This window comes from Cervus elaphus, chromosome 14 (assembly GCF_910594005.1).
Source record: "Cervus elaphus chromosome 14, mCerEla1.1, whole genome shotgun sequence".
Taxonomy (NCBI): domain Eukaryota; kingdom Metazoa; phylum Chordata; class Mammalia; order Artiodactyla; family Cervidae; genus Cervus; species Cervus elaphus.
The window spans coordinates 68,324,516-68,348,008 of record NC_057828.1 but is presented as its reverse complement, the minus strand read 5'-3'; the positions used below and the strand labels follow the sequence as shown (position 1 = coordinate 68,348,008).

The 23,493-nt window shown below is 36.3% G+C and overlaps 1 protein-coding gene across 5 annotated transcripts in view; it reads right to left on the bottom strand.

Annotated features, from left to right (window-relative positions):
* The window catches only part of HMCN1 (hemicentin 1), a 516,590-nt gene that overhangs the window by 159,812 nt on the left and 333,285 nt on the right, over positions 1-23,493 (bottom strand). For 4 of the 5 annotated variants that reach the window (XM_043924342.1, XM_043924345.1, XM_043924346.1 and 1 more), the window contains 8 exons: positions 19,451-19,626; positions 16,889-16,985; positions 11,235-11,357; positions 10,333-10,494; positions 7,915-8,196; positions 6,094-6,261; positions 1,802-1,915; positions 1,028-1,114 (listed from right to left, as the gene is read on the bottom strand). In XM_043924342.1, coding sequence (XP_043780277.1) covers positions 1,028-1,114; positions 1,802-1,915; positions 6,094-6,261; positions 7,915-8,196; positions 10,333-10,494; positions 11,235-11,357; positions 16,889-16,985; positions 19,451-19,626 — 1,209 coding nt within the window. The remainder of the gene's footprint in view (positions 1-1,027; positions 1,115-1,801; positions 1,916-6,093; positions 6,262-7,914; positions 8,197-10,332; positions 10,495-11,234; positions 11,358-16,888; positions 16,986-19,450; positions 19,627-23,493) is intronic. The other variant, XM_043924344.1, reaches the window with a different exon arrangement.

Here is a 23,493-nt window from a genome sequence, read left to right as displayed (position 1 = left end):
AACAGTGTGGTAGTCTCTGTGTGTGTGTGTATGATCATTATGTTGTTCACCTTAAAGTTATGCAATATTATATATCAATTATATCTTGATGAAACAAAAATAAAAAAGAAATTTCTAAAAACCAAATGACAACATTAAGAAGCTAGAAGGCTCAAGATAAGATGTTATAAAATTTAGGCAGATAGTCTCTTTGCATAGTTGTTACCACATCATTCTAAAAAAAAGAAAACAGGTTACACAATGTATATGTGACAGTTTTTATATCTGCCTTTCTAAAATGAAAATACTTCCTTGCTTTCATAAATGTATTATAGGGCACCTAAACAACAAAGCAATAAATTAATTGAATCTTTCTTAAAACTCTTACTTTCTGTAAAATGTATGGGCTGCTCCAGTTGTTGCATTAAAACTGCAAGGTCATGTCTTCACTAAACAGATGGTCTCAGAACTGTTCTCTCATAGATTTATTTGTATTACATACAACACAATGATTCATGGGGAAAGCCAGTAAAATTGGCTTTAGAATTTTCATTTTTATTCATCTCCATTCTCTTTATCATATACAAACATGTTAACTAAAGTTGACAATTTTGATCATAATTGATGGTGGGTAACTATTAGTGATGCTATCCTTTCACCAAAATTATTTCTTTGAGGAAAACAGTAAAAAGGAAAGGAAGGTACAAATGTAGGGAAGGAAGGAAAAAAATAACAGGAGGTGGGACAGAAAACTCCTACCCACAAACAGAAGAATTAAAAAAAAAAAAATTTACCTAATGCAAAGAAAAGACCAGAATGTATTTCTTTCTCTGTCTCTGTTCCATGCTTCTTTCCCTTCCTTTTTTCACTGTTAAGAATTTCCTTTTTATCTCCATAGAATCTGAAAGATTTCCTCCTATATTTCTACCATCTATACTGGTCTAGAATTCAATTTCAAATGCTTGATTTTTCTCAACTAATTGTGATGTAAGTTAAGGCAATAAATAGCCAGTGAGCTGAGGAAGAATCTAAGAGATGAGCCCCTTACCTGTCACTTCACAAGTCAGTGTAACACTCTGTTTCTCTTTTACTTTCACATCTTCAAATGTATTTTCACCCACGATGTGAGGTGGTACTTAAAAAAAAAAGAAAGAAAAAGGAACAATTGTAAAAGCAGTTTGGTTATTTATAGGCATCTATTTTATATTTTTTTATTAGGCTGTACCCTTTAAAACAATCCAAATTCTCATTATTATTTGTTTACTAGAACAATGTTACCATATTGCTTGATCAATTCTAAACTATAAAGGTACATGTCATAAATTCAATTATAATGAATTTTATTATATGTAAATCATAAAATCCAGATAAATATGTCAACAAGTTAATAAGTAAGAAAATCTATTAGACACTTATTTCTCTCTCTACAGTTCAGATACACACTCACATTAAAAAAGTTATCACATTCTTAGAACACTGGTGAACAATTGTGAACTGACAAGACATGGCATTTCAGCCATTTTAATTTAACTGATTACATACAAACTATTCTGACATTGAATTCTTGCCAAGAGTCACAATCCAGGGGCCAAAGAATACATAAATATAAGATCAAGCTGCAGATAAATGTTAAATCTGCTTCCAGAATGTGTTTAAGATAATTTTATTTTTTTCTGTTGTTGTTGTCACTCAGTCGTGTCTGACTCTTTGTGACCCCATGGACTGCAGACTGCAGCACGCCAGGCTTCCCTGTCCTTCACCATCTACTGGAGTTTGCTCAAACTCATGTCCACTGAGTCAATATTGTAAACTGTATAAATACCTAATACTGAAAGCCGAAAGATTTTCCTTTCTTCACCAGCTGCGTTTCTTACAACACATGTATACTGGCCAGCATCTTCTGTTCTGATCTGTATCAATCGCAGAATCCTACCTCCTGGAGAAGCAAACCACCAGATGACTCAAGAAATCTGTAACTTTACAAGTTTGCCATGCAGTGCTGAATTTTGGTAAAATTTAATCAATTCACTTCAAAGTCCTTTAAAATGTATTTATGTCAAGCTTTTTTATAAATATCACATTTTAAGGCTGTATATAACAGAATGGATAATTCAGAATAATTTTCCAGTTTAATGGACAAAAAAAGTTAATACAAACCCAGGTGACACCAAGCAAGAAATGGAGTTTCACAGAAGTGATGTTTGAACATAATCTTGAAAGGTAAGCATACTTTAACACAGAAAGGAGTCAAGAGATACCACTGTAGGTAGAGTATGAGGATATAGAGGTAGAAAGTAGGTGTGGCACCTAAAACAGAACAGGGGGAGAAGATAGTGAGAGATGAGACTAGTTGGAGTATGACCAATTTTGAGGATTCTGTGGGTGCTCAAAGGCAATGTTAAGGAATTTAGGCTTTATTATGTTCACTAAAGGCTATGAAGTATGTAAACAAAGTCATGGTATGATTCGTACTTTAGAAAAACAACTGTGACAATGTTTAGGAAAAGATTCCCAGTTTTCCATGGAACATATGAAATGGAAACATTAGAAAGAACACTATACCAACAACCCAGATAGGAATGACATCAGTTATATAAGGGATGGATGAAACCATGAAGACTGACAACCAGTTTTCAATTTGAGTTTCATGGAATTCTAGAGCTATTTATATCAATGTTTATGAGGGTCACCTCCCTTTATTAGCATGACTCTGATTTTTTTCCTCCTTATAGTCTGAACTTCTACATAATGAAGAAAAGATTCTGGTAGACTGGGAATGAAACTGATATGCTGAAGGGTGTGATTTGGAGGAAAATTCCTCTTAAGGATCAAGGAAAGAGGAGTCAGCAAATGAGACTGAAACATATTGAAAGAGCAGAGTCCTTGAAATCGTTTGAGAAGTAATTTCTAAGAACAAAATGTAAATCACTTCTTAGATTTTGTAATAATTTTTCATTTGGTATATTTTTGCTTAGTACTCTGAATTTGAACTAAAACAATTGAAATGGTTAAACATAAAATTTTCATGTAAATATTCACCTGGATCTGAATTCATCAGGAATTTCCATCTGCTTTCTGTTTTTATAAACACAGCAAGTCCTCATTGAGCTTTTTTTTTCCTTTAAGCAACCTACTTATCCTCAACCCACCGAAAGATGAACTTTGTCTAGCATCTTACTTGGACAAAACGGATTACCAAATTTAGTCTTTTTCCTCAGTTGAATTTAAGTAAGCAAAGTTGAATACAAAAATTCTCTAAACATGTCAAAAAACTTATATTAATTAAGAAAAGATTCAAGCACTCACTACTACTTCAGATTAGTGAGACCGTGAGACCATACTATGATGCCAGTTGAAAGGTATTATTAAAACAATACAACTTTTATGAGTCATTGCTGGCTCAGCAAACCTCAACCTCATAAATCTCACGATCTTTCTTTTCTCTTTGTTTCCTGGTCCTCTCCCTTATTCCAGTGAAAGACCAAAAAAAAAAAAAAAAGATTTGACAGTAAGTTAGACCTAGATGGAGACATTTCTTGTACCTATTAAATTTTTATAGCAGCTATCTGTTCTTGGCAGGTAACTTCATAACAATGATAGAGCCTTCAACAATGTACTGCTTTCAGGAAAACTTAACGTCTCAGGAGAACTAATCTTAATGAAACAGAAAGGGGCAGCAGATCAAGGAACGAGAGAGTCATACGCCATTAGGTGATTCTCAGTCATCACGTGCACAACACACATGTTCAGACTGTAAAACTGAATGACTCCTCTGGCAGCATCACAAACGTGAAATACTTCTAACGTGTTCGCTCAGGGATCTCCATTTGCTAGTCAAGCGAAACAAAACTATATGATAAAACCAAAACACTACTCCTGTGAATCTATTACAGGCCAGAGTACCTCACTGTCTTGACTTTTTCACTTCCAGGAGCTCTGATGTAGTTATATTTAAAAAGTTTCCTACTTTTTCAGCAATTGAGAATGGAAAAAAAAAAAAAACAAAAACAATACAAGGATATTTTTAAGAGAAGAAGATAAAGTGTTCAGGTTTTTGGTAACCAAATTATAAAATCTTTGCCATGAGTATGCATTCTCTAAGATCAACAGAGGATGGAAAATGAACGTACTGTAGGACATGGGAAAGTTTCCCAGGATAGGGAGACCCAAACTTTTTAGCTGGTTGTCTATGACAATAAAAGGAAACATGTTACTGGATGCTTAGGACATAAGCAGGCACAGTGCTAGCTGCTTTACACATATTAACTCATCTTTATAAAAATCCCTAAATACTACTAATATCTTCACTTACAAGTGAAGAACTGAGGTTAGCAAAGTGAAGTAACTTGCCTGAGGGCACAGATCTAGTATTGTAGGTAATGTGTGCATGCACGCTCAGCTGTGTCTAACTCTGTGACTCCATGGACTGGGGCCTGCCAGGCTCCTCTGTCTATGGGATTATCCTGGCAAGAATCCTGGAGTGGATTGCCATTCTGCTCTCCAGGGGATCCTCCTGAGTCAGGGATCGAACCTGTGTCTCCTGCATCAGTAGGCAGATTCTTTACCACTGGGAAGCCCATTACAGGCAATAAATATTGATAATAATTATTTTTATTTATATAATTATAGGCAATAAATATAACTACAGCAATGTACGTTTCTCATTTAGTCCCTATCATTTATAGACCAAGATCTTGAAGAAATATATAATAGAATATTTAGATCTAATTCAAATACAAGGAAAACATCTTTTCTGAAAAATCCTTCAAAAATGGGAATTTAAACTTTGAATACACTTAGGGGCAAGGAGCTCATTACCTCTTAGAATAGTTCATCTTGACTTTCAACAACACAAATATTTTTTTAAAGTTGTTCGTATTTGGACCCAAATCTGTCCCTTACTTTTAACCTCTGGAACTACACAGAACCAACATAATCTCTTCTACCCCATGGCTCTTCAAGTATTTAAATGTAATTTTCACTATGAGATCATCAGGTTACACAAAGTTTATTTTTTCAGATTAAACGGAATCAAGCATATAGCTTATTTTGCAATCATTGGCCATCATGGTTATCCTCCATGAAAATATTGTCAATAAATACTTCTTACATCTTCCTAATGAGTAAGATAAGTTCAGAATACAACCAGTCATGTCTTACTGGTAAAAACATATTCAGGTGGCAAAACACTGTATTTGCTTTTCGCAATAAAACACCTTACACTGTTAATGCATACTCAATCACTAACACAATTCAGAGATCTTTTTATATGAAGAATTTTGAAGCAATATTTCTTAGCAAAACCCCAATTTTCATCACTGGTTTTTGAATGTAAGTACTGGAGTCTACTTAACTTTCATTTTGTTAGGTTTAATTCAGAAGTTCCAGAGTAAGATGTGTTTGAATTCAGACATCCTCACTCAACACGTTAGGTATTCTTCTAAGCACCCCTGCTTTTTATTACCCATAAACTTGGAGAGATTATTTTCTTAGTCTGTATCCAAGTCATTAGTGAAAGGAGCCAAGTGTAGATTCCAGGGGCATGCCCCAAGACATCTCTCTCCACACTTACACTGATCTATAAAGAATAAGATAATAGATTTTCCTACATAATTAGATGAGGAATCAGCAGAGTATATTCTATAATAACGATGAAGTCTTAGCTCAAAAGAAACTATCCCATCTTGGAAATACAAATCTCACTTAGAACAGCCATGAATAAATTCAAACACTTTGTTTGAATATGGAGTTATGTTATATAACATTATATCCTCTAGGCTCTGGTTTCAATTCCAGTACTTCTTTTCATTCTTCACTTTTCAAATCAGTTTGTACTCATTCTAGCATGAATGCTCTGACATCCCCATGAATTAAGTAATAATCGAGTGCCAAGATTACTCTTTCAAAAGGATCCAGAGATATTTAGAGATTTTCCCCATTGTCCTATAGCTTCTGATGTCGTTCCAAAGTGTTTTCTTAATATGATCAGTGGATATTATAGTAAGCAGTTAGCTCAAAAAAGGAAAAAATAAAACATGGAGATATGAGAAATTAAGGAGAAGCTGTGGCCACAGGAAGCTAACCAGATTACCAAGCTACAAGAATTTTTAATACCTGAGAGGATTCGCAGGGAGCTGCTAAGGTTGATGGGCCACCCATCTTTAAGCCACGTAATTGAAGGCAGGGGAATTCCTGAAGCTTCACAATTTAAGGACACTGAGCTTTTTTCCACCACACTTATATTTTCGGGTGTCCTGTGGTTTCCAATGATGCTTGGAGGGGCTGTAAGACAAAGGGCCAAATTCTAAATAGTTTATTCTTAAAAATAATTTTCTGGTCAACACTAGCAAAATAAACAATGACAACAATGAGATGATGATGATGATGACTGACATTCCTGGAAGTAAAAATGTGAAGGAGCTGCCTGAGACTCAGAGATCAGCTAAGAGGGGCAGAGGAGGGCGAACCCAGAAGCCTAGAGAAGACAGGAGTGACCAGCTCCTAGAGGGCAAGTATGCCTTATGGGTGAAAACATGTGAAACACACAAAGCAGGCTGAGAAGGCAAGTTTGGGCGAAGAGCAGAGTACAATCAGGATAGTCTGAGGATGGGATGGCAGGTCAAATTGACCCAACAGGCTTGGACAAGTGCAAGGGCTGGGTTAGAGGAGAACTGGTATTAAAATTCAATTAAGCCAACACCAGAAGATAGAGGAAACAGGCTACACACAGGCCTTGAGTGTCTCTATATGTCCCTCAGTAGTCCAGGGAAAGATACCCCTCCATCATGTTTTCCTTCTGTACAGAGCAGGGCCAGTGACACTCTACTTTCAGGGTCTCACAGAATTGAAGCAAGCAGAGGACTGAGTCAACTGGAATTTATCATAATCTGAGATCTTGATTTCTCAACATCAGTCTTGCCTAGGAAATTTTACGACAGACTCTCTTGTTAATACACCTGACCTAAATGTTCTTTCCTAGAGGATTGATCAAATAAAGTATGAAACATTCAAATAATGCAATAAGCACCTGTTAAAAAGAATGAAAAAACCCCCACAATTTAACTAAAAGATACATAAGACTGATTCCTTTTCAATCATAAGCTTGATTCACACATTGCTTGCAAACGATACTGGACTTTATGCATGTTTTAACTGGAATTAAGTTGGAAGACTAAGTCTATTAGATTTACCGTTGGTTCCATTGATTTAAAAACTCCAACTCAAATCATATGCATACAAATAGGTGTCACACATAAATAGGAGTATATGTGTGTCTGATCAATTCCTACTGACATTTATGCTCATTATTTAGAATTTTAAAGCTGATTTCAATACAACTTATACCCAACTGAAGCTGAGTCAGTAAGCTGTAAGGAATCTAGATTTACACTTGTCAAGTCAGCTAACGTGGAAAACATAGAATCAACGAATATTACTTGGGATGTCACTGGATCAAAAGTATTTGAAAAAGATAATTATTGACTTCACAATGTGCTTTTCTAAAAGAATATCCAATATATGCTTATTTCAGCAAAGTAAGACAAGGGAGGTCAGGCATAGAATGCTAAGTGATAAGACTGATCTAAAGAAGTGGTATAAGTATAGAAAATTGTTGTTGTTCAGTCACTAAGTTGTGTCCAGCTCTTTGCGACCCCATGGAATGCAGCATGCCAGGCTTCCCTGTCCATTCACCATCTCCTGGAATTTGCTCAAACTCATGTACATTGAGTTGATGATGTCATCCAGCCATCTCATACTCTGACACCCCTTTGTCCTCCTGCCCTCAATCTTTCCCAGCATCGGAGTCTTTTCCAATGAGTAGAAAATAATAGACTATAAATAAAACACTCAACACCTGAGGTCTGTATCTCCCATCCAGGAGGCTGTAGATTATATCAGCCAGTTAATAGACTTAAGGAGCCTCTTTATACTTACTATGTACACTTAAGTCATATTTTCTGTCAGTCATTCCTGCTATATTCACAGCAACACACACATAACGGCCTGTGTCAGACACATGAACATTCTTCAGCTGAACAACACGACCTTCATCCATTATTTCCATTCCCCTTCCTTTGGTCAAAGGGCGGCCATCTTTCATCCAGCTCACTGTTGGTTGAGGAATACCTTCCACCTCACACTCCAAGGAAATGCTCTTTCCTCGAGTTACAATGATTTCAGTAGGGTGGCTACCACTGTTGGATATAGTTGGTCGAGCTGGGGAAGAAAAAAAAAGAAAAGAAATAGGAAATGTCTGCCTCAGATAAGGCAGAGTACAGACGTATGTGCTGTGCTGTGCTCAGTCATGTCCGACTCTTTTTGACCTCATGGACTGTAGCCTGCTGGACTCCTCCGTCCATGAATTTTCCAGGCAAGAATACTGGAGTGGGTTGCCATTTCCTTCTCCAGGGGATCTTCCCAATCTAGGGATCGAACCCACTTCTCTTGTGTCTCCTGCATTGGCAGGCAGATTCTTTATGCTGCACCACCTGGGAAGTCCAAGTCTTATGTAAGAATTTTCATCAGGTAAAGTTAAATTCATTTTTTTATGTCAAAAAATTAACTACAAAGAAAAAACCTAGGACTAGTAGACATGGCATTGCCATATTGAGAGGTGGAATTCTTCTCTAATGTTTCTAAATGGGTTCGTACCTAAACTCAGTATAGTAAGGAAAGAAAGCTCCATTAGCTACTCTTCCTGCTTTGGAGACATTAAACAAGTTTTTGAACTTATCATCATTTGTAGCTCCAACCTATATAAGTCTTTCTAGTACTAATTTTAAATAAATACAATAGTATAGTTCATGACCCAATGTCCATTACCAGTTCCTTTCTTTCACCCACTAGAGGAGTTGGAAAAACTGTTTCTCCGCCTTTAGAAATTGTGGTGACGAAACAAATCACTGTAGATCTAAAAAATCTGAATGAAGGTCTGCTGGCAGGGGTAAAGTGAGGGGGCAGATTTGTGAAATTTTTTGCTCTCCTGCTATAAGAGAAAGATAATATCCCTTCCCCTTCTTTTTGCCTTCAATGTGGACTTGACACTACAAACACAGAAACCAGAATCTTGAGATCACAAAAGGAGGACCAGGAGGATCCTAGATCTCCTGTCCTGTCCTGATAAAAGTAAGATGCTGACCAACTTCAGTGACTGCCAACCTCAGCTTCTCATTATGTCAGAAAATAAATCTCTATTTGTTTAAGCCACCGATGGCCAGTGATTCTGTAACCTTATAGCTAAATTCACCTAATGGAACCTGATTCCAAGAAAGAAGATTAAACAAACTCAAAGATATATCTGTGTGGGAAAGAAAATGGACCCGTGTTAGTAATCCTGTGTTCAAGTGCCAATCCTGTCATACACAAGTCATATGACCTCAGCTAGTCATGGAAACTTCTCTGGGCTTAAGTTTTTGCTGATATAAAAGGGAGGCCATATTTTTGTCTCATATCATAGTTCATGTAGAGATTAAATGAGGTAATGCAAATATTTTAAATACTTTAAAATTTTACATAAATTAAACAATCTTTAAAATGGGATATTTGAGGGAATCTGGGGGAGAACCGGTACATGTATGTGTAGGGCTGAGCCCCTTTCACTGTTTACCTGAAACTATCATAACGTTGTTAATCAGCTATACCCCAATACAAAAGAAAGGTTTAAGGTAGACAAACAAACAAAAATGGATATTTTTACATACTGTAACTACACCCAATGATACAATGCCATTCTCCCCATTTCATGTCTACCACCCTGCCTCCAACAAATCATAGCGACACTGTGAGTCTGCCATCAGCGAGCTGATGCAGAAATGGACAGCTGTATAACTGAATAAGTACTAGCTAGAAATAAATAACTGCTCTCTGGTTATGTCAACACAATTTAAACGTGTGGGTCTTATGAAAGGTATAGCTGTCCCTGCGTATCCAGAGGTGACTAGTTCCAGGATCTGACTCAGGTACCAAAATCTGGGGATGCGCAAGTCCATTATATAGAAAATGGCACAGCATTTACCTATAACCTATGAACATCCTCTGTTACACTTTAAATCATCATGAGATTATAATACCTTACAATGATATGTAAATAGATGTAAATACAATGTAAATGATATGCAAATAATTGCCTGATGCCCAGAAAAATTCAAGTTTTGCTTTTTTTTAAAAACTTTTTGAACATTAAAAAAAAAACACGGATGTGGAATTTATGGATAAGGAGGGTCAAGGAGGGCCAACTATATATTATAACTATACTACTTTGAATCTTAAAGATATGAAGAAAAAGTAAAAGAGAAGGATGGAAAAGTTTTTTTTTTTTTAACTGCGCCAAAGCCTGGCTAATCAATAACTTACTGTAAACTTGCAGACTGTAGTCTTTCTTTGCAGTCCCAGCAACATTCGATGCCATACATGAATAGAGCCCTGCATCAGATTTTTCTGCAATTGAAATCTGCAACTGCCTGCCTCCAGATAAAATTCTGAGTCGTCCTGCAGAATCAGCCAGCACTGGAGAGCCTGCAAGTAAAACCAAGTGGCAGAATGGGAAACAAACATATAAGGCATTTGTGTATATACTTCTAACGAATACACATACATATTTATTTACTTCCTGTTCACATGCTTAAAAGGCAGAGGGTACTGTATAATAATCTATGCAAAAAGGAAGAAGAGGAAGAAGAAAGAAGAGGAGGAGGAGGAAGAGCAGGCTATCTTCTGCAAACTTTTCTTTCAATCAATATTGCATTTAAAGAAAACATATTTCATAAAATAAATTTTTAAAAAAATCTCTAAGTAAAACAAAAATTATTTCTTAAATCAGCTAAAAATTTAGAAGATCTGGTACTTAAAGGACACATATTTGTGGATGAATAACTGAAAATCTGGTGAACTTCAGAATTCAATTTAACATACATTACAAAACTGTCACATATACCAAAAAATGCTTACTTTAGAAAATAATTTTTAAACCTATTTTAAAGAAGAAAAAATAGTTAATTGAATGGTGGATTCATGATCAGTATAGCTGCCCTTTAAATTAATTTCTTCTTGGAAGTAGTCTCAAATCTGAAGATTATCACCTTGACAGTATAGAATTATCACGTGACACATTTAGCATAAAGCAAGAATGAAGTCTAATATTTTAGTATGCAAACTTCAAGTGAGTTTATTAATAAATTGGCATGTTTGTCAAATAAAACATAAATTCATTTAATATTTATACTTAATTATATAAATGTCAAAAGATGAAAACTAACCTTTTTTCTTCCAAATGAGATTTGGGGGTGGAATACCATTTGATTCACACAATAGACTAATGAGGTGTCCTTCAATGACTGTAAGTTGAGCAACTTCATCAGAACCAGAAATATTTGGTGGTACTGAAAGATTTTTTTTAAAAAGGAAAAACACTGTTTTAAGAACAATTATAAAATTTCCCTAATGCTTTGCATGTTAAAAGAAAAGGTTCCCACTCAAATGGAATGAAGAAATAATCTAGCACTTGAAGCTGACATATCAACATCACATTAAAAGCCAATTGTAAGATATAGAATGAGTATGTAATAGCAGATTTCCCATTTTCACAGACAAATTTAATTATCAAAATATTCAGAACAACATAAAAAGATGATATAGTATAGTATGGATATTTAGACATGCTAAATTTGAAAAATGAAGACATCTATCAAGTTTAAACTTAACCCAGCCATTTGCACCTTGTGAGCTTTGATATCTCAGATGCTGGACAGAATCAAAAAGCATCAGGCATACAACATAAAGCAAAGAACAGAGGCAAGGCTTCCCAGGTGGCTCAGTGGCAAAGAATCTGCCTGCCAAGCAGGAGACATGGGTTCGATCCCTGGGTGGAGGAGATTCCCTGGAAAAGGATATGGCAACCCAGTATTCTTGTCTGGGAAATCCTATGGACAGAGGAGGCTGGTGGGCTACAGTCCATAGGGTCACAAAAGAGTTGGTCATGACTTAGCAACTAAACAATAAAAAACACAGGTGAGGAATCTGATCTAAGAAACAGATATGTTACCAATCCTGGATTGCACAGTCTGTCTCCCCACTGGCCTCCAACTTCTCCTTGGAACCTTCAAGGTGAATCGACTACCCAGACTTTTCTCTAAGAGGCTGAGTCTGCATTTGCTGGCCAAATTCTCCCCTTGGACACTCTTCTGGCTGCAGTATTATCACATGATAGATGCTTGTTCTCCTAAGCTCTTGGGAGTTGAGGGGTAGGAGAATCCTCCTCACCCACAAATGCAGCTTCCAGCCATTGTTCAACCACCTCCACGAAAGTCTCTATTCCTTTGAGGCTCATATCATCCATTTACTCCCCTTTCTCTTTCTTTTCACTCTCTATGAACCTGTCATTCTTTTTCCTTTCACTGAACAATTTGGTACTTGTTTCCATCCCTTCTCTTCACATTGAAGACCTGCCATCATTATATATAAACTCAAATGCCATGCCTAAACATCTGACTACTCAGTTCCCTCAGCTCATTGATATCCTCATCCCTTTCTCCATCAGAAACCATACACTTCTCACCATCTAGAACATTTCTTCTGTTAATTTACAAAGGTAGGCCACTTTCTATCCTTACAGCTCCTTCACTAAAGTATTCCTAACTCTCAACTCAATGACCTAATTGAATGTCAAGTCCTTAAACCTTTCAGAAGCCACTCAATCTGCTATCTACTTTTTTATTTACTTACTTCACTATCCAGCTTTGATTTCGTGTTCAATAATTTCAACTGGTCTTCTGCCAATATTCGCAGCTACCCTACACCATTGCTTTTCCTATTCAGCAATATCATTTCTTGGGATAAATTCTATAGATTACTCTGACATAACCTATCCCACACATGAAATGTCTACAGAATAAAATGACAGCTATACAGACTGCCACCAACTATAAATCCATGACCTCCAAACCAAACTCCACTCTACTCCCATGGCTTCCATTAATACAGATATTTGAAAACCTGTATCTGTAATGCAGACACAGTCCCTGAGATCTGGACTTTTATATCTGACTACATTTAATTATCAATAGATCCTTATTGGTTACCTATTTTAAACATAGCAGTGTGTACATGTCAATCCCAAACTCCGAATCTACCCTTTGCACCCCCACTTCCCCCTGGTAACCATAAATTCATTCTCTAAGTCTGTTTCTGTTTTGTAAATAAGTTCATTTGTATCATTTTCTAGATTCCACATACAAACAATATCACATTATACTTGTCTTTCTCTCTCTGACTTACTTTACTTAGTATGATAATGTCCAGGTCCATCCATGTTGCTGCAAATAGCATTACTTCATTCTTTTTAATGGCTGGGCAATATTCCATTGTATACACATACCACATCTTCTTTATCCATTCATCTGTCAATGAACATTTAAGTGGCTTCCATGTCTTGGCTATTGTAAATAGTGCTGCTATGAACACTGGTATGTATGTCTCCTTTCGAACCACATTTTTCTCCAGTTATATGCCCAGGTGGAGGATTGCTGGATCAGATGGTAGCTCTATTTTTAGTTTTTAAGGAACCTCCATACTGTTTTCCATAGTGGCTGCACCAGTTTACATTCCCACCAACAGTGTAGGAGGGTTGCCTTTTCCTCACACCCTCTCCAGCATTTATTATTTGTAGATTTTTTGATGGCCATTCTGACTGGTGTGAGGTGATATCTCATTGTAGTTTTAATCTACATTTGTCTAATAATTAATGATGCTGACCATCTTTATATCTGTCTACTTAACATCTCAATGTGGGTACCTTAGAGGGATTCTCAAACTCAACTTGCCCTAAACTGAACCTTTGTTCCCTCTCCAGGGGAGGATGCTGCTGTCCACACAGACCAGCTGATCAGCCCAAACCAACATCCATCTTTTACCCTTTCCTGTTTCTATACCTCTCAATGTAATCAACCAATTCTATTAATTCAATTTCTTAAAAACTCAAATAATTAATTTAATACTAAAAAACTAGAGTTTACTGGCTTTCTTCCTAAAATACAAATCTGAATGCCCCAGTCCTCCTTTGAATCCTGTTAGTGGTGTTCTATCACCTTTAGAACCAAATCCATACTTTTAAAGTTGATTTTATAAGTCCTTTTCTATATGCCCCTTTTACTCTTTCCTACCTAATTTTATATCTTCTTATTCTCTTCTGAGCCACACTAGGCTCCATAGTGAATGATGGTCCATTCATTGAATATAGACAATGTTCTCCAGGTCTTTATACTTTCATCTTCAGAGAGCTAACACCTACTCATCCTTAAAACCTCAGTTAGATGTCACCAGCCCCTTGCTATGTCTTCCCACAAAATCTCCTGTGATAACTCTTAGGAGGCAATTTTAATTATCTTTTGAAAGGTATTTCTACACCAGCAGGCTCTAAGTTCTGTGTGACCAGTGTCATTGTCCTTCTTATGAACCTACCTATGCTACTCATGGCATAGTGCCTAGAACACAGAGTCACACCATAAATAATTTTTGAGTGAATCCAGTCTTTAAGCCTCAACTTTCCTTTATCATTCATTCTTACATCTACTGCTTTCCTCTTTAAGAGGCACAAGTCTACTCATCTGTTAAGTACACTTTACAGTTTATGTGTCATTTGACTTCTCTGCAACGTGTGCCATTATGCATTCATTCACCCATTCATATATCCATGTCCAACCTATTTCCTATTTGCGTTCTTCTTCTGGGAACACCACTGTCCTGAGTTTCCACAAGAGAAGCTTTACCCAGTTTTCCTCCCACCTTTTTGACAAATGTTTCAACTCAGTTTCCCATCTGGAATTTCTTTTTCTGTCTTCCTTCTTACATGGTATGTGAGAGTCAATCTACACAGTACTCTTCTATACATATTCTTTTTACTCTAAGCACTCAGCCATGAAATTAAAAGATGCTTGCACCTTGGAAGAAAAGCTATGACCAACCTAGACAGCATATTAAAAAGCAGAGACGTTACTTTGCTGACAAAGGTCCATCTAGTCAAAGCTATGGTTTTTCCAGTAGTCACATATGGATGTGAGAGTTGGACCATAAAGAAAGCTGAGAGCTGAAGAATTGATGCTTTTGAACTGTGGTGTTGGAGAAGACTCTTGAGAGTCCCTTGGACTGCAAGGAGATCAAACCAGTCAATCTTAAAGGAAATCAGTCCTGAATATTCATGGGAAGGACTGATGCTGAAGCTGAAGCTCCAATACTTCGGCCACCTGATGTGAAGAAGTGACTCATTGGAAAAGACCCTGATGCTAGGAAAGAATGAAGGCAGGAGGAGAAGGGGATGACAGAGGATGAGATGGTTAGATGGCATCACCGACTCAATGGACATGAATTTGAGTAAACTCCAAGAGTTGGTGATGGACAGGGAGGCCTGGCGTGCTGCAGTCCATGGGGTCGCCAAGAGTCGGACACGACTGAGTGACTGAACTGAACTGACTGATAAATCAACAGTATTTCAATAAAGTAAACTTTAAAAATATAAAGAACTAAAAATAAAATTATATTTTGTTGTACAATTTTTTAAAAGCGAATTCTTCACCTCACTTTCTAATTGATTATCATTCCGAATTTTTCTTTTTCACTTCTTTTTTCAACCTTTACTTGATAACACTTAGCAGTGTCTTGTCCATGTTGGGAAGTATATGAATATTTTTCCCACTTGAGAGAAATAAGAGAAGGAAAGTAAAGGAAACACAGAGGGAGAAAAAGGATGGAAGGAATTAGGAAGAAAAGTCAATAATATGTAACTTGTTGTTTAGTCACTAAGTTGTCTTTTTGCAGCCCCATGGATTGTAGTCCGCCAGGCTCCGTCTATGGAATTTCCCAGGCAAGAATACTAGAGTGGGTTGCCATTTCCCTTCCAGAGGATCTTCCCGACACTGGGATTGATCCTGTGTCTCCTGTTTGGCAGGTGGATTATTTAGCACTGAGCCACCTGGGAAGCCCAATATGTAACTAATATGTAATAAATATAAATTTACTACATAGTAAATTTTAGTATTTAAAGTAAATGTATTCCTTTATAGGATAAATGATAACACTTCTCATAATTTTCAAGATTTTTAAAATGATAATAACAGTTTATAATTAACAAGCTATTCTCTAAGTAAATGCATACTTTTAAACAATAGTTGTTCTCCATTGGAATCAGATTACTTCCTCTGCTTATTTTTATTTTAAAATGTTTTTAATTAACTTTTATAATTAAAGTTATATTTCATGTCATTATCTCAATAATTAAAATGTTTAAACAAATATAATCAAAATTAATATTGCTTAATATGTTATAAATGAATGTAAACAAGTACTTAAAAGTTGATTATTTGGGAAACAGTAACACTTTTTAACAACTGGCAGAAAACCACAGCTAACATAAAAGTTGTAATTATTCCTAAAAACTATCTCAGTAACAAACAAATTATCTTAGTAACTTATTAAAACTTCAAGTGAGTATAGCATTTCACATTCCTCAGCAGGGTAACCTCATCTCCCACTCCAACTGCAATTGCTCTGTCTTTCTCACACACTAAATTCACATACATAATTTGGTCTTCTGACATTTTCAATTAACCAACATGCTCTCTGCTCATGGAGAATGCTCAATCATTAGCAGATCTTGGCTATAGAAGCTAGAGGGCATGTTAATCAGTCAGGAGAGGAGAACATCACAGTTACAGTGATCTATATATTTAGGTTTAAGAAATCCATTTAGTTGCCCTTGAATTAAGTATATAAGCTGATATTCAGGACAGCTCTGCATCATTTAAACATATTAATTAATATCTATCTATGTATTATTTATGTGGTTGTCAGTTTAAGAACTGATACAAACAATGAAAGGTCAAACCACAAGCTGAATCATTTAAGGGTTGATCTCACTTACCCCAGATGTTGACATTATAGTTTTTCTCAGTTTTTCCTGCAACATTTGTGGCTTCACAAGTGTAGCGACCACCATCTTGAACCTGAGCATCTTCAATCTGAAAACAAAATCATGCTTTGAAACCAGTTTATATTTTGTAATTAATTGGGGGTTTATATTAATGTTGCTGTGATCACTGATTTTTCATTTGTACTAAAGGTTTTCAAACATATAAAAAGTAGAGAAAATAGTATTGGGTTAGCCAAAAAGTCTGGTCTGTTTTTCACTTAAGATGTTATGAAAAACTCAAATGAACTTTTTGGCCAACCCAATAAAATTGATGGCTATATGCTCATTACCCACGTTCAATACTTATCAAGATTCAACAATTATCACTTACCTTGTCATACCTTGTTTTAATCTCATTAACTTTAGTGGCTGAAGGTCTAGAAAGGTCTTTTAAATATGATTAAGATAAAACAGCACCAAAAAAACCCCCACAATTAACCTTTGAATGAGTTATTTATGGCTTTAAATATACAATTTTTTATGCCCAGGACATCTTCAGTGAAATAATACCCTTACTCTTAGTTTATTGCTTTCTTCTATATCACATTTAAAAGCTCCTTCAAGTCAACCATTATACTCAATTAGTCTTACTCTCCTAGTACCCAGTTTGGTGCTTGGTAGATAATTGAATATCAGTAAATATTTTCCATATATTTATCTACAACATACATGAATACTTATCCATCATTTATTCTGAGACCTTTCAGCAGTTATTAAGAATCTTGTACTAGGTACTACAGGTAGAAGATACTAAGAAATATAGTGTAATATATGGTTTCTGTCTTGAGTTTGCAATCTAGCTGATAATATAAAGCATGTGAACATAAGAGAGTTTAATAATAAACAAGGTATAAATAACAATAAAAGATACTATAAGAGGTATAACAAATAATACATAATTGATGGCTAACTTTGAAATCAATTGCTAGAATAGTCAAAAGAGGGCGAATCACTGGAGTTGCAGTTATCACCGAAAGTATTTAGTCTTCACTAGTTCTCATCTCCATGGCGTCTTCTCCCTACATCCCTTCCTCTGGACCCATACATTCCAGGGCGCCTGGATGGCCTTGGTGGTAGAGATTCAGGGGATCCCAGGATTTCTTCATTCCCTCTCTCCTGGCTTCCCAACTCCACTGGGATCTGTGCTCTGAAGAAATGAACTCCTCTCCTCACTGAAATTGCGAAGACAGTTCTAATCATGTACCGCTCTCCCTCAGCAGTGCTGGGACTTGTGTTAATATAATCATCTCCCCCTATCATTCAGTCGGTGCTGAGGTTTGAGAATTCTAGCTGCTTTCTAGAACTCTGGGCTCTGCTTCTGAGAAGGGCAGCACTTTTTCCCGCTCTATAACTCAACTGACGGATCTTACTTCCTCTATCAGCGACCCTGACCTTTTCCAGCCTTACCAGCTCCATCATTACAGGATTGTTATTTTGAAAGACTCCATTCTCTTGCCTCTGATAACACACATTCGCGCTCCCTCCCCCTCTCTCCGTTATACTTCTACTTGCGGAAGCTTCTTAGCTTCCCTTCATGCTGACAATTTTCATTCACTTCTCAAGACTCTCTTTGTTTAACAGTGATAATTTTCTTTTACCAAGAAGCCATGTGGCATAGTGGTTAGCAGCATGGATTCTGAAGTTATACTTCTATGTTCTAATCCCATTTCTGCCACTTAGTAACTATGGGCAGATTACTTAGCCATTCTCTCAATTCTACATAGGGTTATTATTATGAGAATTTTATAAACATTCCAGTGGCCTGTTAGCTTCCTGAATCCTAATTCCTTAGGCTGACTTTCCATGTTAGTTCTTATTCCACTCAAATCAACCCTGTCAACATTATTTCCAAAATTCACTTTGTTAAATTGTTTCAGTATCATGAGTTTACTTGCTGTTCATAGCAGGTCTTTTGTCCCATCTACCCATAAAAAGCCAAATAGCCATCCAAGACTATTCTAGGCAACCATAACCTTACTTTTTGCTATTTTTTCCAAATGTACTGTCTGTATCATCCACTGAATAAGTAACTTAGAGCCTTATAGCACTTAGCTGCATTTTTCAATTAAGCTGCTAGATTTTCATATATTATATAATTTTGGAAATAATTTTATATGTATGTATATTGAATATATATTTATATATTTATGTAGAATTGGAAAATTTTGCATAAATGTGTCATTCTTTTTTGCATCCCTATGCAGAGCACCTAGAATGGGTATTCGCTGATTGCTTGGATGACTGAAACAATGCACACCTTAGAATGTTTCTATCATATTTTTCTAGAAGCATTTTTTGAATGGCTTTTGCCTTCAAATATGAACTGACATTTAAATATTTAAATCTTACTAGGCATAAATTAGAAAAAAAATCACAAAACTCAGAAGGGTTCCTAGAATTTTAGAGGATAAATTTAGTAGGATACTTGTAAAGTTTAATAGTGTACTATTTTGATAGGGGTAACACTAAAGCCATGATCTTAGAAATAAGAAGTAAATGAATCTGTAGCCTTACCTTTAGCACACTCCCATTTTCAGTAACACTGAGACCTGGTCTCTTCAGCAAGGGGCGGCCATCTTTTAACCAGGTCAGAGTCGGTGGGGGAACAGCATCACTTTGACATAGTAACTCCACAGCTTGGCTAATGAGGACAGAGACGTTCTGTTCTTCTCCCATAATATTTGGTGCAACTAAGTGAAAGATGGGTTTTCCCTCAGGATAAAAGAGGCCAGCACACTGCTTATCTTTATTAATCATCAGGACATATACTGTATAACTTTATTAGTCCTTTTAAGATGTAGGATCACAGTAATTCTAGCATACCCTCTTTGCATCACTTGGTTCAGAATCAAGTGTTCATAAATCACTGATTAATGTGTTCCTGTTGAACAAAAATAGTTTTTCACTAACTTTTCGTGCAAAAAAGTTTTAGAACTGGAAGTTCTCATCAAGTGCCCATTTAAGAAACTTCTTGAACTCTAAATCACCCTTTAAGATTTTCAAAGTATTAAATCACTCATGAAATATTTTGGAAATAACAATGAATTAAAAGCAAATACATTTTTGATACTTATATATTTTTTGCAAAATAAAATAAATTGCATATACATAGAGGCAAAATAAAAATAGAGTTGAAAGGGATCATCCTGTCCCACCTCTCAGCATGCAAAATATAAGATGGGTGACAGATAAGACCTTATGTGAAATAACTGATTCTATGGAATAAAGACCATGTGGGATAACTAAATCAGTGACCAGCTGTATAACACACAGCTACATAAAAAGAAGAAATGAGTTGAAATTTTAATGAGATTAAAATGAGAATTCCCTGGCTATAAGGCTTGTCAGATGCTGAAATATGTTCTTGGAGGAGTTTAAGGAATCGCCTTCCCTTGGGTATATTAAAAAATAGAGTAAACAATCATTTGTCTTAGATGGTCTAGGTACAGTCCTGCCAAGAATGAGAGGGTGGGCTTCATAAGCTCTCAAGGACTCTTTCAGGCCTGTATTTATAATAATTCAAAAACATGAACTAATAATGAAATCAGGCCTGTTATTAAAGGGCGACTCCAAAAAAGCACAAAGGGGAATTTCCCCAGCCATTTCTCACTAAATTCTATAACTATTTAGGATTGTAAGAAACATACCATATTTGGTTTTGTTTTTTGTTTTTGTTTTTTGTTTTTGTTTTTACAAGAAAGGCAAAGTTTCACTGAATGAATCCTAAAGGGTTTTTCCAAATGCATTGGGAGAAATAAGGTGCTCATGGTACAGAACATTTTAACAACCCATTAGCCATTGCTTCTGGCTTGACACTGCTGCGTGTGGCAAAATGACAATGGACTTTAGCTAGCAACATGTTTTTCCTGTGAATTTTAGCTAGTAACATGTTTTTCTGTAACCAGGAGATTTCTCTGATACACAGGAAAAGGCATACGAACTACAGGGTACGTTCTTATGCTGTTTCTGGATGCAGGACTTGTGCTAAACCCAAAGGAATTAATGCTAACAAAAGAAATTTCACACTCAATGGTTGGAACAGACCAGTGGAGCATTTGGGCAGAGATCTGTGATGTCCATTCTGCTAAATTTAATAGCACACACAGATACTGGCTCTCCATCAGCTTAAATTTATCTACGGTGACAGAAAAGAGTGGGATTATTTTTCACATGTGAGACAACAGAAAAAGATACGCAACTAGTCTGAGATGAAAACTTCTATAATCTCAGCAAAATGAGCACAATGAGTGCCATCTTCTATTATGAAAAAGAAAAAGATATCTTTACCAATCTTTGCATAAAGAGTCCTAAATAGAACAGCATATGTCATAGCTTGGAAATAATTTCAGGTCAAGTCTGGTCTCTGGATAAAAATGTACTATGACTATGAGAATGAAAGCCGCTCAGTCGTGTCCGACTCTTTGCAACCCCGTGGAATTCTCCAGGCCAGAATACCGGAGTCATTATAGTACATGGAATTCTCGAGGCCAGAATACTGTAGTGGGCAGCCTTTTCCTTCTCCAGGGGATCTTACCAAGCCAGGGATTGAACCCAGGTCTCCCACATTGCAGGTGGATTCTTTACCAGCTGAGCCACAAGGGAAGCCCCATGACTATGTAAAACATGTTTATCTTAGATTACTTAGACTTTTTAAAAGAACATGGATTCTTTAGGACTGCTTGTAGTTGTAAATGTCAGAAATAATTCAAGAGAGCAGAATGCTAATTTCCAAATAGTTTTCCTTTAATTACTTTTCTTACAGCTATGTAAGCTGAGTCAAGCTCCAAAGGAAACCAAGTTTTTCACATTGAGAGGAAAAATATAAAAACAGAAGAGTATTTGTTTCTTAACATAAATTAAAGCAAATCTAATTATAGTTGAGGATATATATTACCAAAGCCCATCTATTTTTTTCTGCCCTGTCTTTCATTTCCAACTTTTTGTTTAGTCTGAAAAGAGAAAAATCTTCCACCTGTTAGAACCCTGGGTTTCTTAGATGATATCACTATTCTGCTTTGCAGCCATGTTGCTTAGGAAGGGGTATATTGGGCCTGTTTCTCATCCTGTGCATTATACCTGTGACACGTAAGTAACCAAGTCAGAACTGCCATGGGGCTATGCTTGTGGAGATGCTGGGGAATGTGTGATCGCTAAGAAAGCTCTCTGAGTTTCAGTTTAAAGAAAAGATACTGCAGGAATCTAAATCATTTAAAAACTCAATTCTCTTGTCTCAGCACTTCAGAATACAGTAAAGCATCCTCCAAATTTATACCAAGGAGAAACAGTTTAATGAACGATGCTTGTAACTGTAGGGATAGCTATTTTATCCAGGACGTGCTCCTTTTATACCCCTACACTCTATGATGTGGATCTGAACTTGTCTTTGGCCATGAGCAACAAACCAACCCAAGACTGCCAAGGTTAATACCACAAACTTAGGAACATAATGCAGGGGCATAATATAAATAGTAGAGGACAGATTAGAGGCTAATTTCAAATTAAAATGGTTTGACACTTTAACATTAGAAATATATAAGCATAGCAAGCTACTAAACACACACACATTTTCAAACACACGTACATGTTAGCTGGCCTCTTGACTTTTACTACAGAGGGAAGATTCTGGTTTTTGGACTAAAAGACTTGTATGAGAGTATCTTAACAAAATCTTAAAGAATAGTCATGCACATCTTCATAACTCCTGGAAAATATCAACTCTCTATCACCTCTCAGGTCCACTTTTGACATTAATCAATGCAGAAATGGAAAAAGCCAGAGCCAGATTTTCAGAGCTGACTAAAACCCAGTGAATACCAATGGCAATCCTGGGCTTGGCTTGCTCATGACTGAAGGAGCTACTGTGTCACAAACTTAAACTGACCAATCATCTTCTAAAAACAGTTTAGACTGGAAACATTCCAATTCTTCATAAAGCATAAAGTGATCCATTAAGGGAAGGAGTTAGATTCCTTGCGATTGGGCATTTTAGACTCTGTTTTCTCAGACACAGAGCACCAACAAGCCTGGAGTAGGGATACCCACACATGTCAACTGCAGAAGCAACAAAAATGGGGGATGCATACAAGTTTTGGGTAGTTTACTGATGCCAACTGGGTTTTTTTTAGCTATATTAGATATCTATGGTATCTATGCTGTCACGAGGGGCCTTTTAATTAAAAAATTAAGACTTATTAAGTCAAAGTTATTTGTGATGACTATATTTGTTTTTGGCGAATTCAAAAAGGTACATCAATTCACATGGCCTGGAGGTTAAAAAAATAATACACTTTTTAATACATATTTTTAAAAGGAGTGAATTCTTTGGAGGTGAGGTAGGACCTAGAAGGAAAGGCCTGCATTAAACAGATACTCTATGAGGGCCACAGAAGAAACAAATCCATTATTCCAGGAAGCAAACGTATAACGCAAATGAGACACTAAAAAGAAACAAACCTGAAAAAGTCCTAAATGCAAAGGTATACTAAAATGTGAAATGACGAGTGTAATCTATGAATGGAGGCCAATGAGACCGCAATTTCATCCTGGGGGCTTTTTGG